A 23,895-nucleotide genomic window follows, 5' to 3' on the forward strand; every position below is an offset into this window, starting at 1 on the left:
TCCTCCAGGACTTCATCAATGGTGGCGTAGAGCTCTGCGGTCTGTTGACGCAGCTGCGCAGGAGAACACATCTGCACAGAGATATTTAACTCTCTCACATCAGAAACAATGGCAAGCCGTAGAGAAAGCATAAGTCATTACTTTATATCTTTATTTATTTAGAGCGGTCAGTCTAATGCTTTTCTTAATTACAGTTTTGTCTTGTTTTGTAGTACAAATATATTAAAATTATTAAATCAAGATGCTTCTTCTAGACATGCAAAAGACATAAGCTGCGTCCCAAATGGCACACTGCACACTTTGCACTGTGTACTTACCAACCCAAGCTCATTCTGGAAACGTAGCCCTGCGGATGTTTCTGGAGACCGCGCGTTACGTGGCTGGAGGTACGTACGGCCACGTTTAGTTTTTTTCGAGCAAACGCTGCGGGGCAGTGTAGCGCTGCTCCACTCCTCCTCTTCGTGCTCGCCGGCCGACGGCTCGCCTCCGAGTGGAGGGCTTTCCCGCTGCTACCAGTTTGCCCACTTAGCTCGCAGTGTTACGTTGGCGGAGCGAAGGTCTGGAGGAGGAGGAGGAGTCGGCCGCGGGGACGAGCGGGATCGGGTTCCGGGGAAGAGCGGTTCCAGAAATCAGGTAAGATTAAAAACATAATCCAAAAAATAAGGGCGAGAACGCGGCGGGATCCGAAAACGCGGTTGAAATCAAAGACAAGGGCTTTGGCTTTTTTTTTTTCTGGACGGCTTTTGCAAACCGTCGCTTGGGTTTAGGGAAAGAGGAGGAGGAAGAGGAGGGCGGCCGGGTCGGCCGATCAGCCGGCCGCCCTGTCGATCGTTCGTTCGGTCGTTCGTTCAGCCAGCCAGTCGGACGGATGGTCGCTCCACAGCGACCTCCGGTGGCTTTTCGCGCGAGAACAGCGCGGGCGCAAATGGCGCGCGCTCCCGAGAGGCGCTCGAGACGCGAAAAAGCGTGCACTTTGTAATGTATAGCTAATTGTAGGTTAACTGACGAGTGACTTAGTATTTTAAAGTTGAAGAACTAAACATTTTCAGTAAATTAGCTTAAGATTTTATAATTGGGTAAACAGAACTTTAATGGTAGAAATAGCTTAAATTTGTAAACAAAAACTGCTTAAAATATTAAGTTACACCAACCAATAAATTTGAGCAAAACCATTTGCTACAATACCTAAAAAAATTAAGCATCACCAACTAAAGATTTTTAGGTAATATTGCTTTAAATTTAATGTGAAAATTGCTTAGAAAGAGGGATGCAAAAATGATGCACTATATTCTTTAGTAAATCTAGCATATTATTTTTTTCAGTGTATGTAGTGTCGTCCCAAATGGCACACTAATGTTTTTTTACTAAGCGGAAATTCAAACCGTTTCCCTGATGACGTTTGACAGTCGCCAGATCAGTGAAATAAACGACTAAATTATCAAATAATACCTGCCGTGAGTATAACCGCATTCACCATCGGGAGGCGCTATAATCACTCTCATAGGAGAGTTTTGCTTTCACCATCCAAAATAATTAAAGTTTTCCAACATGTGCGCCCGATAGCTCCGCCCCTTCCACTACGTGAGCAAACCTGCGGTCGTTGAGTGCGTGAAGTGTCCATCACTACACACCTCACTTTAGAAATTTGAGAGAAATTTAAGATTTGAAAAGGCATACACCGCAGCCTCTGGTGGATTTACTGGAGAACAGCAGGTGTGAATGGCACTCGCGAGAGAAATTAAGATCTGAAAAGGCATACACAGCAGCCTCTGGTGGATTTGTGAAAACAAAATCTGTCAAAAACGTACCTCCGGGGACATATTTGGCGCTCTCCAGAAATGTAGATGGGGGTACGTATCAATAATCAACCTAGGTTGCAGCATGTACTTTAAGTGAAAGACACAGTATATTCACTTTTCTCGCAGTACCTCAGCATGTAGGTCTTCCCAGGAATAGTTGTCTGCAGGGTTGAGCAAAGCTTCTTTCTTGCTGACCTCTTCATCTATAGCCTTCAGCGGGGACACAATTAAGAGTTGTAGATGAAGCTTTAATCCTTTAATAATCTTGACCTTAACAAGGGTAGTAAAGTGAATCCCAAAGGTCTATCCGTGTCTACATGGCCATTTCTGACCCTGTCCACTGTGACTTAACCTCTGCTATAATGTCTAATGAGGTTTGCGCTGTTAAAGCTTCTTTTATCTGCTTATGAATAATTCCAGACTGATGTCAATAACACTCTAAAATAATGGTCCATTGGTTAATGCACATACTAACATGAATTAGGAATGGACAATCTGTATTAATCATAGGTAGACATTTACTATTGCGTTATTAAACTATAAAGTGGTGCTTGTTCATTTTGGTTAATGCACTGTGGTAACAAGAACTAACAATGGACGACAACTAACAATGTTTTCATTTGCTAACATTAACTAATATAAATGCTGTAATACATGTATTGTTCATTGTTTGTTTGTGTTAGTAAATATATTAACTGTAACATTTACTAACCAACAATTATTTTAACCCCTTGACTGCTGATGGCTGAACGCTTAATGTTTACTTTACTAAATTGCAATGAAGTCATAATCTGATAAAGACAAACTGTACACTATCTGATAATTTAAGTTTTAGGAGCAACAAATAATATCTTGACTTCTAGTTAATCATTTGGTATCATAAGTGGAATATATGAAAGGCATAGACCTCTAGATTACACTTATTTGACCAAATAAAATATGATCATGCCTTGATTTTAGCTGATTTCAGTAGGACAGTAAGGTCTGACTCTGCTTAGACAAAAGTTTCATCACTGAACAGAAATAATGTCCAGTATAGAATATAAAGTCCTGCTGCAGTGGAGACAGAATGAATATTGTGTCTGACTCCATCATGAGCTTGGAGGACTGCATCCTTACATCTCTGACATGACTCAAATCACTGATTAATAAAGTCATCTGGAATGGCAAAGAAAGCGTTCAGCAGGACTCCCTGAGTTCATCAAGACTCTTTGAATTCATCTTCAATGCCTCCTCCTTTATCTTACCCCAGACATGCTCAATAATGTTCATGTCTGGTGACTGGGCTGGCCAATCCTGGAGCAGCTTGACCTTCTTTGCTTTCAGGAGCTTTGATGTGGAGGCTGAAGTATGAGAAGGAGCGCTATCCTGCTGGAGAATTGTCCCTCTGCTGTGGTTTGTAATGTAATGGGCAGCACAAATGTCTTGATACCTCAGGCTGTTGATGTTGATCATCCACCCTGCAGATCTCTCGTACGCCCCCATACTGAATGTAGACCCCAAACCATGATTTTTTCTTCACCAAACTTGACTGATTTCGGTGAGAATCTTGGCTCCATGCTGGTTCCAGTAGGTCTTCTGCAGTATTTGTGATGATTGGCATGCAGGTCATGGGAAAAATCCACCTTCTGACACTTTTCTAAATGATCAACTAGAAGTCCAGTTATTATCTGTTGCTCTTACAACTGGGATCCACAACGACTTTTGTCAAGTAGTGTATATCATTGGAAAGGTCTAAGACTTCCGGATATATATTTTACCACTGTTTTAGTGGTATATAAGAATAAATAGGAGATCAAAATCCATTTACTATCATCCTTCAACCAGTGGGACCATTTACGGTTATTTATTTAAAGCATAATATGGTAGTCTAAACATGAAGCAATAAGGACAAACTATATATCATTTGAAAGCTTAAAATGTCTAGTTTCCATATATGACTGATAGATATTACAAACAAACTCATACAACTTGTTAAACTTGCAGCAAAGATACTCATCAGAGTTGTAAAGCATTACTTTGCTACAGCAATCTTTATGCACAATAATTGTAGATGTTCTTTAGAGGCCAATTTCAAATCAATTACCACCAAACTACCTTAGAATTGTATGTCTACCTTACAAATATTGTCAAAGGTATGTCAAAATATGGTTTATATTTCTCAAAACATACGTCAAAATTTTTTTGGGGGGGGCTCTTATATGCTCACCAATGTAAAGTGTATGTCATTTGGTGGTCATGTTTGGTACTACAACCAAACAAAATCCTACCGAAAGCCTATTTGTTGAAATATCAACTTCAAATTTGGAACATAAATTGTTCAGATATTTAAGCTTTCTGTAACATTTGGGTTAAAACTAGTATTTTGTAAACTATATATATATATATATATATATATATATATATATATATATATATATATATATATATATATATATATATATATATATATATATATAATGTAATATAATAAATAATATATTTATTTTATTACTTTTACAAACTTAGAGAGACATAACTTTTTTTTCATTTGACTTTATGTGAACTTTCTGAGCTACAATCTGACAAGTGTCTTCTTTCCAGTGAGACCAAGTTTAAATCTATGCACCAAAGCATTGAAGATTGGCGTTCATTTAAGTTGAACATGTAGTTATAATGGTGCATTCACACGGGGCTTCAGCATCAACACTTGACAGAGGGCGTGTCTGAAGTTGGGGCTGACGCGATCATCATAGCAGCGTCAGCCAATTAAATTAGTCAGCAACTGGTTACTGTCTGAGCTGGTGTATTTGCATACAGCGATTTGATTGGCTGACGCTTCCATCAATGCATTTCAGCAACGCCTGACGTCACCCATTTAAAGTGAATGGGAAGCATTGAAGCTGACGCCCAGTGTGCATGGGGCGTAAGTCTATGCTCAAAAAGTAGATGTGACATTTAAAAGATTTAAAGTATGATAAAAATCAAGGTAATACTTTGTACCAATACCAAATATTGTCTCAATTTCCACTATTAACTACTGGCTTATTATCTGCTTATTATTAAGATATTGGCTGATTATTGTAAAGTATGATCTTATTCAACAGTGCATGTCTAATCCTACCCAATACCTAAACCAAAATACTACAGTAACAACTACTAATAAGCAGTAAATTGGGAGTTTATTACTAGTGAGAGTTGTAAAGTATGAGCAAAGATAATGATGCAGGTTTATCCCACTCTAATAGCATCTATTGACTATCTTTAATGACATTACAATTGCACAAAATCTGATACAAACACTAATGCAATGGCTTATTCTAAAAGCGAATGAATTTAGAAATAGCTGCCATTCAGAGTTGTAATGAGTAATTAGATAAAGCAGCTCACCTGCTGTTCCAGAAGCAGCGTATTGGTAGGAATAGCGGCAAGTGCCTTGTAGGTGGATTTGATCTTGTATGTCTATAAGAGGAAAGGTTGACTGAGAAGTCATAAAAACCACAATTACAAAACCAAAATAATCCACAGCTGTGCAGCAAGGGTGGGCGTTATGAGTAATCCCCTTATCAAGAAGCAGTCATATCATGATGCAGTTATTATTGCAAGGAAATATGAGTCTATTCTAAAAGCAAACATGCGATACTTGAAACTTTTTCTTTCTTGGGGCATGGATGAATGTAAAATGCCAACACACATGCCTGCTATGCTGACCATTAAAGAAACACTCCTTTTTTTTTTGGAAATAATCTGTCCACGATGTAATGGCAAAAAGTCAACAATTAGGTTGCTTTAAAGAGCTCATAAAATAAACATAAAGTATAGTTAGTATAAGTATTGTTAGTTTTTAAGATAATCTTAGTCAATTCAAATGTTTTCACTCAATTGAATGGGTGTTATCAGTGGTTTACAGCTGATAGATATGGGCTAGTAGGGGCCTTCTGCGCCTACTGGAAGAGTCAAAAGGCTGTTGTCATTCATCCACATGGTTAATCAGCTATAGATCAAATATGGCTGTGGCCGGAAGTTAACGAGAATTATTTTGTTATTTCGTATTGATTACATTTCCCAATTATTTGTATTTTATTAATGTCTACCCCTACCCATACCTGTCAACATTGGGATGTGAAAATAGAAAATAAGGGATATGCTTACAATAATAAGGGATTCCCCCAATCCCCCCCCCCCCTCCCCTTAAAAAATCCCCAAATGACTAAATATGCTAATTTGAAGCTGCTTCATTGTGAATACACAGTTAAGTGGTTATTAATATGTTTTATTATTATTTGCAAAAAAAAAATAAATATTGTATACATTAGCAGCAAATAATTAGGCAAACAGTTCAGCTTATTAAAATTAATAGCTGTTATAATGTAATTGAATTAAGTTATCAAATCTCATGAGGCGTTTCTTCACTGTATGGCTCACACATTCTGATTAAAGAGCATCGAATGATTTATTTAGATGTTTTTCTTTTGACATTAAATAACAGAGGTGTCACTTTAAAACTGCACACATCTACCCTTATATAATGAAAGCATTCGATTGCTTTGTTAACTTTTTATGCTCATTTAGGAGGAAATTACTTGTGTTTGAAAAAAAAAACACCAAGATCGATATCTTTAGATATTATTATTGTTATTATTATTATTATTATTATTATTACACTCCGCTTCAAATCGCGTGTACAGAATTTGTTTAGGAAGCAGCGTCTGTTTATCACTATTGAGCGCATCAGCTGAGAGTCATTCACCTCTATATGACTGTTTTGAGGATTGTATATGAAGGGGAGACGGCACCTGTATTGAAAAGGAAGGGAATCGCGCCGTTTCTATGTTTATTTCAAAGTGTTTCCATGCCTAAACAAAGCGAAAGCACAGAACAGACTGACATTTAAGAGTAAGGGCGGCCCCTGGTGGTTCGGCGGTATGGGTTGCGTATAGGAAGGCTCAGCTCTTTAATGTTTATTTGCCACCCTTCAGAGAAAAATACGGGAGAAATATGGGAAATACATTTACGGGATGATAGCAGGATAGAACTGTAAAATACGGGAGAATCCCGGGAAACCCGTGAGGGTTGACAGGTATGCCTCTACCCCAACCCTAAACCCAACCATCACAGTAATGTAAAAACAGATCTGGAGTGTTCTCTATTAGCATAGCTGATTAACCATGTGAATGGATGATAACAGACTTCTGAGCCTACCAGTAGATGCAGAAGGCCCCTACTGGCCCATATCTAGAATTCATATTTAGAAGATATAAACATGTAAAGCTTGTAGTTTGTCACTTCCGCCTGTATGGAACAATGCAGAGCGTAATTTGTGCAAATTTGGAACTTACTTAACTTACGTCTGCAACATCCCTCCACCATCCGACACCCTGCTAAACACCCCCAGACGGATCCACACTGCAGTTCAGCAACGCCTGATGTCACCCATTCAAATTGAATGGGAAGCTTTGAAGCTGACGCCCCATGTGAATTTGGTGTTAGAATCGTCCTAATTCCCCCCCACCCAAATACCCAACAAACCATGAAGAAAAAAAACTCTAGGGGGCTTGACAAATTAGCATATTTCCAAAATAAATAATAAAAGTGGCACATTACCATTGGGTCATCATATATATACATATACATATATATATATATATATATATATATATATATATATATATATATATATATATATATATATATATATACAAACATACAGTATATGATATTTATACACACACACACACACACACACATATTAAATATATATGTGTGTGTGTGTGTGTGTGTGTGTGTGTGTGTGTGTGTGTGTGTGTGTGTGTGTGTGTGTGTGTGTGTGTGTGTGTGTGTAAATATCATATACTGTATATTTGTGCTACATCAATGTAGAGTTGAAGGAAAAAATGATTTTAATATTTAATTTTTTAAATATTTCCAGCGTTGTTTAACTGAGATGTTTGATCAACATGTTATTAAACATCAACATTTTAATAACTCATTTCTAATAACTTACTTCTGTTATCTTTGCCATGATTACAGCACATAATATTTCATAAGATATTTCGCAGTATTCAGCTTAAAGTGCTATTTAAAGACTAAAGCGCCGGTCACAGTAGAGTTTGTGTGTGCGCAATTCTGTCGTACGGCGCTGTGACTAAACAGGGGGCGGGACTAAACAGGTTTATTAGACATTTTTAAAAGCGAGCGATTGCTCCATGTTTTAAATTTCTGTCCAGAGAGGTCATGTTTTGATCCTCGATTGTTCTCACGCAGTCAAGTGATGCGATTTCACAGGTCAGAGTTCACCAAGCTTGAACTTTGCACCGCAGCAACCTGCGAAACTTAACGCATGACCCTTCGTTTCCGGTCTGACGCATTCACATACGTATGAATGGAAGTCTATGGGAGGAAAAGCCCAGTGTGACCGCAGCTTTAACCAGATTAACTAGGTCAACAAGCTTAATTAGTTAATTAGTGGTTTGCTCTGCAAAAAAAAAAAGTCTTAAGGGGCTATTGCATACTGAACTTACAAATTATTTAAGTAACCTTTATTCCAGCCAAACTAAAAGAAATAAGACTTTTTCTCCCCAGAATAAAACAGTCTAGCAAAAACTGTGAAAAGCTCTGTTTAACATCACTCGGGAAATATTCGAGAAAGATCATTAAAGCTGTATATTAGCCACATATAGCTGCGCCAGCACTGTGTCAGACCATGCATTCATAGCTCAAACCAACAGAGTACGTGCAAATGCAAAACTCGCCTTTACCGAAGATTTACTATTCTGGCATGTATGCATAGATCATGTTTCCCAGCAATGTGGGAGGTTGTGATTAGGAATGCATGTCACTCCATGAATGAATGCCCGTGCTCGGTGCTAAAGCATGCAAGTTGCGTGCAGGTAACAGTGAAAGGCCGTGCCCTGTACCTTTCTATTTTTACAATCCCCATCTGTGCAGTCTTGTGAGCTGCCCCACAGAGATGGAGAGGGTGATGAGCAGGAGTATGAGGGTGAGGGGGAGAGGTGACGGCCTGGCGAGGGGGACAGTGTGCCACAATCTGGGGTGGAGGACCGGGATTTTGGATGAACTTGGGGAAAGGCTGGAGATACTGGAGGTGTGTGGGGCAGGTGGGAGAAACCCGTAGGTTTGGGAGAGGGAGACAGTCTTAAAGCAGGGGATGACAAGAGCACTCTTTCCAAATCATTTTTGATTTTGTTGCTGTGTGATTCGAAAGTGGAGGGAGATTTACATGAATTCCGAGGTGGACTTGGTGCTGGGTTGTCAGATGAGCTTTCATTGTGTTTCGAATAGGATGATTTCTGGAACTGTTTTAGGTCTCCTAAATATTCAGCAGGCCTGGGTTTTGTTTTAGCATGCAATACAGATGCTGAAGATTCAGGTACCTTATCAGTATCCACGATTGCAGGCTGTTTCCTTGATGCTAATTGATTTTTCTGCTTCTCAGAATCACTGTGGGATTCAAGTGAATGATAAAACGAAGGAGATTTACATGAATTCTGAGCTGAATTTGGTGCAAGGTGGTCAGCTGACGTTTCTTGAAGTTCCAAATAGGGCTCATTGGTTGGTTTCTGGCTTTTTTTAAGCTCTATTGAATATAAGTCTGATCTGGGTTTTGATTCAGCATGGGTTAGAGATCCTAAAGATTCCGGCAACTTGCTTGATCCCCTTGATGCAAACTGATCAATCTGATTCTCAGAATCACTGTGGGGAGATTTACATGAATTCCGAGTTGGATCTGGAGTTAAATTGTCAGCTGACCTTTCTTTAAGATTCCAATAAGCCTCATTGGATGATTTCGGTTTTAGCTGTACTGAATATTTGATTTCTGACCTGTCATGGGGGTTTGTTTCAACATCTGTTACCAATGATGACGATTCAGGAAACTTGTTTGTATCCACAATTGCAGGGGATTCCCTTGATGCTAATTGATTTTTCTGGTTCTCAGAATCACTGTGGGATTCAAATATGTGATGAAAGGAAGGAGACTTGCATGAATTAGGAGCTGAACATGGTGCTGAATAGTCAGCTGAACTTTCTTTACGTTTCGAATAGGGCTCATTGGATGATTTCTGACTCTGGTTTAGCTCTATTGAATAATTGTCTGATCTGGTTTTTCTTTCAACGTGCCTTACAGATGCTAAAGATTCAACCGACTTGTTTGTATCCACAGATGCAGGACAATCCCTTGACCCTGATTGATTTGTCTGGTTCTCAGTGCCGTAGTAAAGCAGAGAGCTTGATTTAGGAGACAAGCGGCTCATATGGGAGCCACACAAAAGAGAGCTCGGAACTACCGGCAAACGATTTCCCCTATGACTTAATTTGGACAAGTGAGAATGGGCAGTTTGGACTGGAGGTAAGCTTGGGGATGGGGTGTGATTTGTGTGTAACTCTACCCTGCTACTACTAGGGAAAGGTTGGCATGAGTCAAATCTTTCTGATGGCTTTGTTGGTATGGTTTCCTCAGCTGTCTTAACCTTTGATGAGACTAAAAGAGAACTTTGGTCTTGCTTCTGAAGTTCTGAATTATGGTAAGACTCCCCACCTGATCGATCAATGGCAGTGCAAGACTTTGCTTTGGGCACGTTCATGGGTGCAACAGAAGAGGCAGCTGAGCATGCTAAACATGAGGACACGTTAACCGGACTGATAGGCCAGCAGGGAGTGTAAGGTCTTTGAGAAGAAGAGGATAGAACAGGTAGACGACCTTTTCTGAGAATAGCTGTTAACAGGGAGAGCTGGGTTGGAGGGAGTCTGTGTCGGCCACGAGGTGAAAGGGGACACGGTGAGGTTGCCCGACTATCACAGCATGGTGTCCCGCAAGTGGACGACATGTGTAGCAAACTAGACCCAGGAGCCAAAGAATGCCGTTTGATTCTCACCACAGAAGGTGTGAATGTTCCTGATCTTATAGAGGAACATGGGGAAACTGTGCGAGATCCATCCCGTGAGAACATGTAAAAGCCTGACCAGCTTCTTTCTTTGTCCCATCCCTCGGAGAGTATAGACTCTTTTGAAGACATTGGAGAATTGAAAAAATCCACAGAGCTGGCAGGACTGAGGGCCTCTTGTCTTTGGGATGAGCTATTTAAAAACGGACCTGAGCTGACCTCGGCAGCCTCTGATATGTTGTGAAATCCAAGCTGGGAAACGCTGGGTTGTTTGTTATCAGTGGTTTCTATGACAGCAGGGCCAGGCTCGGGGGATACGGCAGTAAGTTCTGTAGGAGAACCAGTGAGGGTGGTGGGTGGTTTAAGCATTAAATTGTCTGTGGACTGAATCTGAAGGGGGGAATAGAAATGAAAGAAACATCAACTCACAGAGCTCATTTTAATAATGATTACAATGATGTCTAATTGTTGATTGCTGGAGAATGCTCAACACATCAATTCCACACAGGGGTTTATATCGGAGCATGTTTGTTTTTTTAAGCTGATACAGTAAATCATAACTGAAAGGATATCTAGATTTTAAAGGGATAGTTCAACCCCCCAATTTGCTTCAACCCAGGCTCATTCTGAAAACGTAGTCTGGTGGACGTTTCTGGAGACCACGAAATACGTCCCTGGAGGTATGTATTTTTGCAGTTATTGTTTTCGTGAATCCCAGGAGAGGCCGCCGTGTGTGCTTTTTCGCGTCTCAAATGTCTCTCGCGAGTGCCATTTGCACCCGCGCTGTTCTCCCATAAACCCACCAGAGGCCGCTGTCGAACGACTGTCCATCAGGCTGACTGAATGATTGACTGGCCAATCGGCTGACCCACCCTCCTCCTTGCCTAAACCCAACCAATTTTACCGATTGACCCGCCCGCCCGCTTGCTTCCCTAAAACCCAACCAACAATTTACAAAAGCCATCCAGAAAAAGAAAAGCCCTTTTCTGATTTTTACCACGTTCTCGGATTTTACCACATTATCACCCTGTTATGAACTTATTTTTTGGACTCTGTTTTTGTCTTACCTGCCTTCTGGAACCGCTCTTCCCCCGGTTATCGTCATAGTCGAAGTCCGCCGAAGTACACAACTTGCTAACTAGACAAACTGGTTGCAGCGGGAAAGCCTCCACACGTAGGTTAGCGGTCAACTGGTAAGCGTGAAAAGGAACGGCATCATACCGCCCCATAGCGTTCACTTTAAAAAATGAAATGCAGCCATACGTACCTCCGGCTACATAATTCAAAGTCTCCAGAAACGTCTGTGGGACTAAGTTTTCAGAATGAGCCTGGGTTGATTTGCTGTGGTTCTAAAACGTTTAGTAGTCTTCTTCATTAGTTTCTTTTCTTGAACACAACACTAGATATTCCTGATAGTTTTGGGTGGTGGGGTGGGTGGGGAGCAGCCAATGGCATCTGTAGTGGGAATAAAAAATACTCTTGAAGTCAATGGCAACATGCTTCGATATCTCCATTTGTGTTGGATAGAAAAAAGCAGTTTAGATCAAGCGGAGGATGAGTACCATAAATGATGACCATGTCCATTTTGGGGTTGAACAATCCCTTTAAATATTCTGTTACACCAGAAGCAATACTTAAATGCAAGTTATGATCGACCATGTGACCATAAACATCTGCTGCAGCACAGAGATGTAGGCACCTGTTAAGACAGAAGTGTCTAATCCTGTTCCCAGAGGTCCATATAGGTAAAGTTCAACCCTAATTTAAACCCCCCAACCAGCTAACAGAGAGCCACTTGCATTCAAAACCACATACTGTCTGAGTAGGTACTGCATTTGTTCTATATTGTATCAACATGAATAATATGAAGGGAATTTGCTTGTTCTATACCTGCTATCTTGCCTTTGTCTTGACTGTGTGGGTTGCATTGGTTCACTTTCATGTATGAATCATCTATTGGTGGTCCATTGATTGCATACTTCAGAATAAAAGCAGACGCAAATTGTCATCCGGGTATTTCTTGCCCATTTTTCTTGCTCCTATTCACCCTATTCTTCGCGTATGAGTGGGCACAGCGATGTGAATCATTTTGGATCGAGACTTCCGCTCTCATTCACTTCCATTTAGTTTTAGACGTTAAAAACAGCACGTTATGCTGATTGATGTTGCAAACTGACATTTTCTTATTATATTATTCTGCTTTGTCTGTATAGTCCTGCAAACACTTGTTTGTAGAGCGAGTAGTTTGATAGTTTCTGGAGTTGATGAACTCACAGAGCTGGATGCACCTCTAAAAGGATCATAATGGACTCAGACATGGCGCCGAACCTAACTACGCTGTTTTTCAGCCTTTCTAAAACAAATAAAGCACAGCTACTCTCTCAATAAAATCCATGTTAGCCATTTAGCAACAAAGCTAACGTCACCAGGCAGACAGAAGCCCTGCCCATGACACGAATCCATGTCTATTGTGAAGTGAATTTGACGAGCGAATGAAGCGAGTAAACTTCCCACCTCTATTTATATGCGAGTAGCCCAATTTGTTTGCATGTTCCGCATCTGGCATGAACACAGCATCACAGTGCATTGTGGGTATTCTCTTCCTATTGAGTTTGCATTGGTTGTACATTTGTAACTACAATGCATTGTGGGATTGCTTAAGTGCACTTCAGAATGTCCGCTATGGTTTCGGACACCAGTACAAATGGCTGTTTCTTTAAATAGTGCATTATTTAGTGTTAAAGGGGCATATACAGCTTATGAATGCAGACATGCTACACATATTGTCTTTTACATCCTATATAATAAGAAAGGGCAACATGATAGCTCAGTGTTTAGCACTGTGGCCTCACAGCAAGAAGGTTGCTGGTTCGAATCTCTATGAGGAGTTTGTTCTCCCCGTGTGGGCTTTCTCCGGGTGCTCCGGTTTCCCCTACAGTCCAAAGGCACGTTCTATAGATTAGTTGGGTAAACTGGAATAGCTGGCGGTTCATTCCACTGTGGTGACCCCTGATAAATAAGGGACTAACCCAAAGGAGAATGAATGAATATGATTGAATTTCAGACAAGCTTCCTTGAAAGTGTATTGGAGCTAGTTGAAGTGAATCTCTTAACCTCCATTAACATGATTGGACACCCCTGAATTACAATATCAAACAACAGGGATCAATTGGGCTTTCAGAAATCCAATATGTTGTATTCCTGATTGTATTCGCACTGAGGCAACGCTCAAACAATATCTTTAATGTTAATTTAGTGATTCCCGGCACCAAACTTAATAATAATCTTTAAGTTTAAGCTACTCAACTGGGCAAGCCCACAGCACAAGGACTCTTTGAAAGACATTTTAAGAGGAGTCATCATGTTTAAGCAGACTGACACAGATTAATTAGACACAATAAACATTCCAATCCATCAATCGCTCGGTCAGAACATGATCTACCTTTTAAGTGCCCTAATGCGTGTTTAATTAACATGGGACCACAGCTATCTCCGATCAGCACAGAAGATAGCCTGTGACTAGCATACTCATTATCATGATGTCTCTCATTAGTGTTAGGTTAAAAGATATTAAAAAAGTCATCCCAAAGCAACTTGAATTATTACAATGTACCCTACGCTCAGGCTTTTATCTCTAAATCCCTTCTTGAAAAGCCTGAACAGCTTGTTTCCTGGTCTGTCGTTAGGTATTTATATGTAAATGTGGCATTTTACCCCCCCCAAAAAAACGTTCAGACAGAAGTTAAAGATCGATGTTTCATCAAGAGCTTTGTGCTCGGTGTGATTTCACCAGGCAGGACATACTCCTGGATTAACATCTATGTTGATCCTGGAACAACGTTCCAATCAGCCAATCAGAATTAAGCGATGCATTTACAGTTTCAGTCAAGCTTAGTTTATGTACTTCAACATGGTTGCTATCCAACTATTATTCCCATCTGCTTTTGGGAATAATTTACAGTTAGGGTTGGGTTTAGGGCAGGGGTGGGCAAACTCAATCCTAGAGGGCCGGTGTCCTGCACAGTTTAGCTCCAACTCTAATCAAAAACACAACCCGGGCTCATTGTGCAAACGTAGCCCCGCGGACGTTTCTGCGGACCGCGATTTACATCACGGGAGGTACGTATTCAAGCGTTTTTTTGTTTTCGCGGATCCGCGAGAGGCCGCTGTGCGCGCTTTTTCGTGTCTTGGGCGGGCGCCTCTCGGGAGCGCTTGGCGTTCGCACCCGCGCTATTCTCGCGCGAAAAGCCGCCGGATCGAAAAAAAAAAAGAGCAAAAGCCCTCGTCTTCGATTTCGACCGCGTTTTCGGATCCCGCCGCGTTCTCGCCCTTATTTTCCGGATTCCGTTTTTCGTCTTACCTGATTTCCGGAACCGCTCTTCTCCGGACTCGATCCCGGTTGTCGTCCACCGCGGCCGGCTCCTCCTCCTCCGAGGCCTCCGCTCCGCCGATGCAACGCTGTGAGCTAGGCGGACAAACTGATTGCGTCGGGAAAGCCCTCCACTCGGAGGCGAGCCGTCGGCCGGCGAGCACGAAGAGGAGGAGCGGAGCAGCGCCACACCGCCCCGCAGCGTTCGCTCGAAACCTCCGGCCACGTAAATCGCGGTCTCCAGAAATGTCCGCGGGGCTACTTTTCTAGAATGAGCTTGGGTTGCAAAAACACCTGCTTATAGTTTTCTAGTTGAAGACACTCATTAGCATGCTCAGGTGTGTATGATTAGTATTGGAGCAAAACTGTGTAGGATACCGACCCTCTAGGATCGAGTTTGCCCACCCCTGGAATGGGATTCCAGGATCAACATAGATGTTAATCCAGGATCGCCTCCTACTTGGCGAAATCCCACCTGCTGAGATATGACGTGCAACAAACATACCAAAATACTCACCTCGTTTTGAGTGGTGTTCTTGCGCATTTCTCCAATCTGGCCATCTTCAGCGTCTTGCACGAAAACCACCTCAGCCTTGTAGACTCCTCCTTCTGCCATGCTCTTCTCACAGTCCCCTGGCTCTCCTGAAGACTGACATTGAACAGGAGATGTTACAAAGCCACGCCAAATCGGAAACGGCAGCTGTCCCAAAGAAGGCCCCTACTACCGACGGCTATTTCTGGCTCCCGTGCATCTTGCCGATATACAAGAGTGAATGCATTTATATGTGCGTGTGCTCCAGCTTGAACATCTTTTCAGCAGAAGACCATGTCCCTCGTGTATTGCTCACATGCAAGCACACATGACCCACCCTGATTGTGTAAGCCCTTCAGCAAATGCCTTTCACAATTTCCCTTTCACACACACATACAGGTCCCCTTTTGGTCAAAATAAAAAAATAAATCTTCACCGGAGGCCTTTTAACTTGATTTAAGGCATGCACAATAGGAGACCTGAAAAAGGTTCCCTCTTAGAGAGGTAGGCAACTGCACACACACAGAGATGTGGGTTATTCTCTGCTGAGGGACTGTTGGTAGATTCATAATCACTCCCTTTAGAAGTCACACTCCTTCTGGTCACATATTTGTGATTTAAAGGAACAGTTCAGCCAAGTTCCTCCAAACAATTTTGTATTTGACTTAGGATTCGATATACATCGTTCATCCTCCAGGTCAAAAATGACCAGCCTTTAATAAACCTCTAAAATAAAGCAGCAAATGTCATTTCAATCCTCAAATCTCATCATCATCACAAACCCTGTGAATGTGAAGGTTTACCCTAGTCAGTTTAAAGTATTTCATCAACGTTTAATCATTGGGCAACACTCTAATTTAAATAAAGCAAAGATTTGTGCTAAATGTGAAGGTTATAAGAGTAAAAGATAATTATTTTTTTCTAGAACCACTCGGCATACTCACTCTCCTCTGTGGCACAATATGAACCTACTTTCTTGTGGACAACCTTTTAATCAGCCATCATGGGCAAATAAAGCTATTGATTTGATTTGATCTATTTATTTTCGAACAGAAATATCATACTCAACATATCAACATATCATTAACAAAAAATACAATTCAACATGATCGAACATGGAGTGGGATGAAGCATAAGCGTATTATTTTCCCACCCTGTTACAACACGCATTATTCGTCTATTACTTAAACTTATTTCTTCTTTTATTTATCTCGTCTTTTTACATGAGACATATTTTATCATTTAGACATCTTTGACAATCCATATGTTTGATTCCATTTGTACATTTACATTTTGTAACATGTATATGAAATGTTGTAAATGTAATATATGTGTAAATAGCTATGCAAAATAGCTATACTGGCACACACACACACTCACACACAATAAGAATCTGCTGATTTAACTTTTATGAATACTGTATTGCTATATATATATATATATATATATATATATATATATATATACTGTATATATATATATAGTATCGTCACCTTGGAATTCTAAGGTTCTATCTGTGTTCTAAATGATTTTGAGATGTTCCAGCAAAAAATATGTTTGTAACGGTTCTCTTTCATACATTAACATAACAGAGACCCTAAATGTACTTTAAATGTAAATTATCAAACTTCTCTTACATTTGCAAATTGAAGCAAAAAATGATAAATAAATGCAGATAGAAGCTTGTAAAAAAATATTTCCCACTTGGAATCGTAAGATATCTGGCAGATCATTAATTGAAGCATTACTTTTCAAGAAATACAGTTAATATATATATATATATATATATATATATATATATATATATATATATATATATATATATATATATATATAATTTGGTGTTGTAACAATATGTTGATGCTTTCTATAACATTTATTTAATGTTTTAGAATGAATATTTATTTGCTGCTCAAATTAATTAACTGTTTTTATTTTTTAAATAAAACGTCTTAAAATGTAAACAACTTATATAAAAAAATCACAGAATGTGAATAAGTTGTCATTTAATAAGAATATGTGAATAACTCAATTTTAACAAAAATGTCAGATAGAACCTTATAATTGTAAGGTGACTATTTATATATTTATTGCTTTCTGTTTGATATTAATATGCATACTTTCTCAAAAGAAAGACTATGACTGTCTGGTATGTCTCTGCCCAATATAACTATCGATTAAGAATCGAATATAATCTACCCCATCACCCCTTCCCTAAACCCAAGCAACAGTGTTTTCAGAAGCATGAATTGACCCAACATTGCATTAACTAAACCCAACCGATAGTGTTGTCAAAAACATCAACTGACCCACCCACCCACTCACTTCCCTGAAGCCAACCGATAGTGTTTTCAAAAGCACCGATTGACCCCATCCCCCCTACCCTAAACCCAAGCAACAGTGTTTTCAAAAGCACAGATTGACCCAACATTGCATTACCTAAACCCAACCAATAGTGTTTTCTGAACCACCAGTTGACCCAATCGCCCCCTTCCCTAAACCCAACCGATAGTGTTTTCAAAAACATCAAATGACCCAATCACAATCCCTAAACCCAAGTGACAGTGTTTTCAGAAGCACCAATTGACCCAACATTGCATTACCTAAACCCAACCGATAGTGTTGTCAAAAACATCAACTGAATTGAGTTTGGCACACACAAAGTAAGCAGTTAACCTATATTTGCTTTCTGTTTGAGGGACACAGCATGGCATAATATCTCTCAGGAGTGACCCTCACCTTTGCTCTGTTTGTCTGAAATACTTTCCTCCAGACCCTGTTCTCAGCAGGCAGCCTTTTCAGAAATGGCACGAAGGGGAAAGACTTGAGCTTGGTTGCAAATACCGTGGTGACCTGTAAATAAACACATATTATTAAAGTGATTTCAACTCACGCAGAGAAACAGCAAGGAGCAAATGGAAACAACAAAGAACCATCAAGCTTCTGTTGGCACGAACAAATGACCGAATCAAAATGAGTGCCGTATCCGGATGAGCTGTAATGTTTCAGACTCATATTGTCTGATTGGAGCATTCAGTGTCACAACAACATTTACAACAGCGCTGTTTACAGCCTAAGACACAAATCAAGAGCTGTGATTTTAAATATCATGCTGCATATCATTTCCTTTCACCATCATGCATATTTATCTAGCTTTCCGCAGAACATATTTAGTCAACAGAAAGCTCTGAAATGTGTGCATGTCTTGCTAATAGAGACAGAATTTGACGCTTCTTAAAAATAAAAGAATTGAAAATGTGGTTAGACTTTTGTTTGGCCACACTTTATTCATTTTAAGATAGAATCCACACTATTAATCAACCATTAACTATGATTTAAGCTCTATAAACTCCTAATTTGATGCTTATTAATAGTTATTAGGGTAGTAGTTGGGTTTGGATGTAAAATAGGATTAGAGATTGATCACTCAGTGCATTCAGGTGCTTTATAAGTATAATAAACAGACAATATATTAATAATTTTCCGGAAGGGCATCCGCTGTGTAAAAATGTACTGGGTAAGTTGGCAGTTCATTCCGCTGTGGCGACCCCAGATTAATTAAGGGACTAAGCTGACAAGAAAATGAATGAATATATTAATATTAAGCAGATAATAAGCCACTAGTCCATTTATTTATTCATTGTTTCTTCGGCTTAGTCTCTATTTCAGAGCGGAATAAACCGTTAACTATTCCAGCATATGTTTTACACAGCGGATGCCCTTCCAGCTGCATCCCAGTACTGGGAAACACCCATACACTCTCACATTCATACAGTACAGCCAATTTTGTTCATCAATTCGCTTATAGCGCATGTGTTTGGACTGTGGGGGAAACCGGAGCACCCTGAGGAAACCCACACCAACACAGGGAGAACATGCAAACTCCACAAAGAAATGCTAACTAGACCAGATTTGAACCAGAGACCTTCTTGCTGTGAGGTCACAGTGCTAACCACTAAGCCGCCCCCTTTAAAAGTAACTTTAAAATGTTTTACCTTCTGCAGCGCCGCTGGCATGGAACGGTCTGCGAATGCCAATGTGTCTCCTAGACTGCATCAAGCTGTTGTATATTCATTGGATTGCAGGAAAGACAAAGGGCTTCATTTAGAGTGTGAATGTAGGAGTTCGGGACGGCCCTTTCTGATCACTGTTTAATATCTGACAATGATTGCTTTTGCGAGGAATATGTTGTTCGTGATCACTTGCAGATGTCATATAACTATTCGATTTAAGACGCACCTTCTCATTTTTTCAACATAATCAATGTCTCTTTTGTGAAAGATTACCAAAAGTGTGGGATTTGAGTAGAGATTAAAACTATTTGCAGCCTTTGTTCATTGTCTGAACCAACTTCATGAGCTTGAAAACAGGACTTTTGATGCATCTTCGACGTTTATTGAGTGTTATGTTTTTGACATTTATTATGTGTTAAGAGTTTTCGTCTTTCACATCTGAGCAATGCATGTGTCTTTATTCTCCATATGAGAGGCGTCTTTGAGCTGCCTTCAAAATAAAAGCCTTTTATATAACGTATTAAATGCATTTCAGTAGTTCAGTACTTTCTCCATGTGTAACTCTATCATTATAAAACTACCAATTTTTTCAGATTTCTTGGGTTTGTTTTGTTTTTATGTTTGTATTTTTTGGGTTTTTACTAAAATCTGGTTTAATTCCATGTCAACAGCTCCTTTAGGAATATTATTCCCAGGAAAAAAACATGACAATAAGTTCAATAGTTATTTCCTCGCTGTATGTATTGATGGGTTTGGTGTTTTTATCTGAAAGTGAAATTAATCATTTAAACTGAAATAAAATAGGAATACTCCTAATGTTGTTTTGGTTTTGTTTGTTTTTTTATAAACAAAAATGTATATCTAATAAATGTGGATTGTTTTTAAAAGGTCATGAAATTCCAGGAATTTAAACTATGTTGCGCATGATTCATGGGTGTTTTCCATTTATTTATAATATTGAGTTAAACAATGGGACATTGTTCTGACAACTTCTGATGCAAAAAGAAAATCTGTCTTTTATTTTGTTCTAAAATGTTGTGTCAAGCTTGAAGAAATGTCAAAAAAAATCCCTGCAGAGTTACAGTTTTACTTAAAAAGTTAACGAAGGAGAGATCAAGATCCCACAATACTATCTGAAAGTGTAAACAATTGGAAAGAAACAGATGAATCACGAGCTAAGCGAAACCGTTAATTAACAGATGTTTATTTTCAGTGTAATTGGTGGTTCATTTGTTTGCACAGCTAAAAATTACATGTAAAGTTATGGCACGTGTATTCGAAATGTGATGTTGAGGAGTGCGTTTTAGGAAGATACATATGAGAACAATTATTTGCTGAATAAATTTTTAAATAAATCAACAATATCAAAAAGGACAGACTATGCAAACTACCAGGAATTCACTAGAATTTGACCCCAGGTCCATTTTTCAAGCCTAAAGGCTTATTCACACCCAGAATGACAACTATAAAAATGTGGATACGGCTCTGATTTTAATGCAATGGTCCACACCACAACTATAATGATGAGAGTGGAAGAAATATATCACTGGAAATGTTTTCCTTCTTCCTTGAGTGGTTAAAGAAACACAGCTTTTTTTTTTTTTGCTTTTTTTATGGGGTCATTTTACAAATCCCCTGGTTACTTGTAGCTTAGCTTAGCATAAATCATTGAATCAAATTAGACCACTAGCATCTTGCTCAAAATTGACAAAAAAAAAAGTGTTTTGATAATCTCCCTATTTAAAGGCTGACTTAAAGAATGACTTTTTCAATCTGTAAGTGAAGAAAAACTCTACATAAAATAAAATTAAATAATTAAAAACTTGAGTTTAATTAAATTAAATTAAATTAAATTAAATTAAATTAAATTAAATTAAATTAAATTAAATTAAATTTAATTTAATTTAATTTAATTTAATTTATCAAATATAATAAGGGCGAGGCAGTGGCGCAGTAGGTAGTGCTGTCGCCTGACAGCAAGAAGGTCGCTGGGTCGCTGGTTCGAGCCTCAGCTCAGTTGGCGTTTCTGTGTGGAGTTTGCATGTTCGCGTGTGTTTCCTCCGGGTGCTTCCCAGAGATGGGTTGCAGCTGGAAGGACATCCACTGTGTAAAAACTTGCTGGATAAGTTGGCGGTTCATTCTGCTGTGGTGACCCCGGATTAATAAAGGGACTAAGCCGACAAGAAAATGAATTAATAAATACAATAATTATTTAAAAAAACAAAAAAAAGGAGTGCATCAAATGTTGTTTAACCCGAGACTATTAGCATCTCGCTCAAAAAAAAAAAAGGAAAGCCGCTATTGTCGTTACTGTATTTCTGTGAGCGGCTACAGCACAAGATTTAAAGAAATGAACTGTGCTGCTCGGGACAGAATGACCCACATATTCAGTTTCAAAAGAGAGAGATGCACAAACAGACTATGAAAAGCATAACGCAACACACAGATCCTCTGTGGCCGTATTCGTCCAGTGTGCAGAAAACACACTCTCACACACTGCTAACGATGTCTTGAATGCTGTCATTATAATCACAGGCTAAACTGTAATGATGGTGCGTTGGCTCCTTTGCGTTTGCAGATCTCCTGCATGATGTTGCCAGCCCTCATCATTATAATCAGAGACACAGTCACCTGTTCACTCATGCTAAAATGCTGCATTTGAGTATTAAGTAATAGTGCAATTATTATTACTTCTGTGCAATCAGAAAAGATACAAATGACCTGCTGCTTTCTGATGTGCACAAAGAAAATCTGCAACACAAAAAAAGGCAACACACAAAGCCCGATGTGCTGCTGCTTCTCTAGAAAGTCCTTTTTTTGTCAGAAAATGTACTTGGCATTTTTATCTTTCATGCAAAAAAATGGTTTTCTTTCTTAGAGCTGTTGTCTTGCTTCCAATCCAAATATTTCAAGATTCTTAAATCATGAAGCATTATCAAGGAAAACATTCACTCACCGGCCACTTTATTAGGTACACCTGTCCAACTGCTCGGTAATGCAAACTTTTAATCAGCCAATCACCTGTCATCAACTCAATGCATTTAGGCATGTAGACATGGTCATGACGATCTGCTGCAGTTCAAACTGAGCATCAGAATGAAGAAGAAAGAAGATTTAAGTGACTTTAAATGTGACATGGTTGTTGGTGCCAGAAAGGCTGCTCTGAGTATTTCAGAAACTGCTGATCTATATTGTTAACTGCCTCAAGCAATATGTGTTTTGGATTGTCTACAGAACAAACCACTGTTGTACAACAGAGGTGAATTTAGGCATGGGCAGTAAGGGCAATCGCCCATATGACAAAATCGCAGCATCTTGCTGGGGGCGGCATGGGGAGATGGTGCAAAAAAAAAAAAGTGCCCCAGTAAAAGCTTAAAGATAAGATCTACTTTATGCAAGTGTATTAATTTACAGTGGTTATTCCAGAATAATGATGTTAGGGGCTATGCACATTTGGCATCTTTTAAACAGGCAAGTTTGTTATTCTTCATGTGCAACAGTGTGCTGGTGGAAACAAATTGACGCATATGCCCAGAAAGCCATTTGACAAAACTAAAGTTTACATCATATGATGATGATGATGATGATGATGATGATGTTACTTTGACTAGGCATGGCTGTGAAGCAGAAAGGAGGAATATTCAGTAAGGGATATAACTAAGACTTTATAACATTAATTCATGGCTATGAATCAAGTCTAAGACAACAGATAATTACATAAAACATATATTATTTGTATTCTGTAGACCTGTCGTTATTAATATTTATGCAAAAGTCTTAGAATATTACCAACCCAGGCTCATTCTGATAACGTAGTCCCATGTTAGCTTCTGTCTATTGGTAAAATTGGTTGGGTTTAGGGAAGGAGGAGGGTGGGTCGATCGATTGGTTGGTCGGGCAGGCAGTCTAAACAGCAGGCCTCTGGTGAGTTTACGCAAGAACAGCGGCCGCGAACGGCACACGCAAAAGAAATTTGACAAATGAAAAGCGCACAGCAGCCTCTCGTTGATTTGCGAAAACAAAAACTGCAAAAATATGTACCTCCCTGCCGTCTTTTAGGATGACACCGGGTTGCATATTACAGTTGTGTCTTTACATTGTTTTTTAGTTACATTTAGGGTTAATTTCTGTAATTTACTTAGAATATTAATTGTATAATAATAATAATAATAATAATAAACAAAGTGTTTGTTTATCGAAAATAAATAAATTTATTTAAATGTATTTTTAATGATTATTTTCTTTCATTCCTTTTCTTGTCGGCTTAGTCCCTTTATTAATCCGGGGTTGCCACAGCGGA

At 39.3% G+C, this 23,895-nt stretch overlaps 1 protein-coding gene across 7 annotated transcripts in view; it reads right to left on the bottom strand.

The window, feature by feature from the left end:
* The window catches only part of mlip (muscular LMNA-interacting protein), a 62,470-nt gene that overhangs the window by 28,328 nt on the left and 10,247 nt on the right, over window positions 1-23,895 (bottom strand). For 3 of the 7 annotated variants that reach the window (XM_009307055.5, XM_021480705.3, XM_009307054.5), the window contains exons 2-7: window positions 18,322-18,435; window positions 15,568-15,699; window positions 8,696-11,071; window positions 5,169-5,240; window positions 1,929-2,009; window positions 1-71 (exon numbers count right to left, since the gene is read on the bottom strand). The exon at window positions 1-71 is cut by the window's left edge and continues 13 nt beyond it. In XM_009307055.5, the coding sequence (XP_009305330.2) occupies window positions 1-71; window positions 1,929-2,009; window positions 5,169-5,240; window positions 8,696-11,071; window positions 15,568-15,699; window positions 18,322-18,435 (2,846 nt within the window). The remainder of the gene's footprint in view (window positions 72-1,928; window positions 2,010-5,168; window positions 5,241-8,695; window positions 11,072-15,567; window positions 15,700-18,321; window positions 18,436-23,895) is intronic. The other 4 variants (XM_073920492.1, XM_068212988.2, XM_073920493.1 and 1 more) reach the window with 2 other exon arrangements.

This window comes from Danio rerio, chromosome 13 (genome assembly GCF_049306965.1).
Source record: "Danio rerio strain Tuebingen ecotype United States chromosome 13, GRCz12tu, whole genome shotgun sequence".
NCBI lineage: Eukaryota > Metazoa > Chordata > Actinopteri > Cypriniformes > Danionidae > Danio > Danio rerio.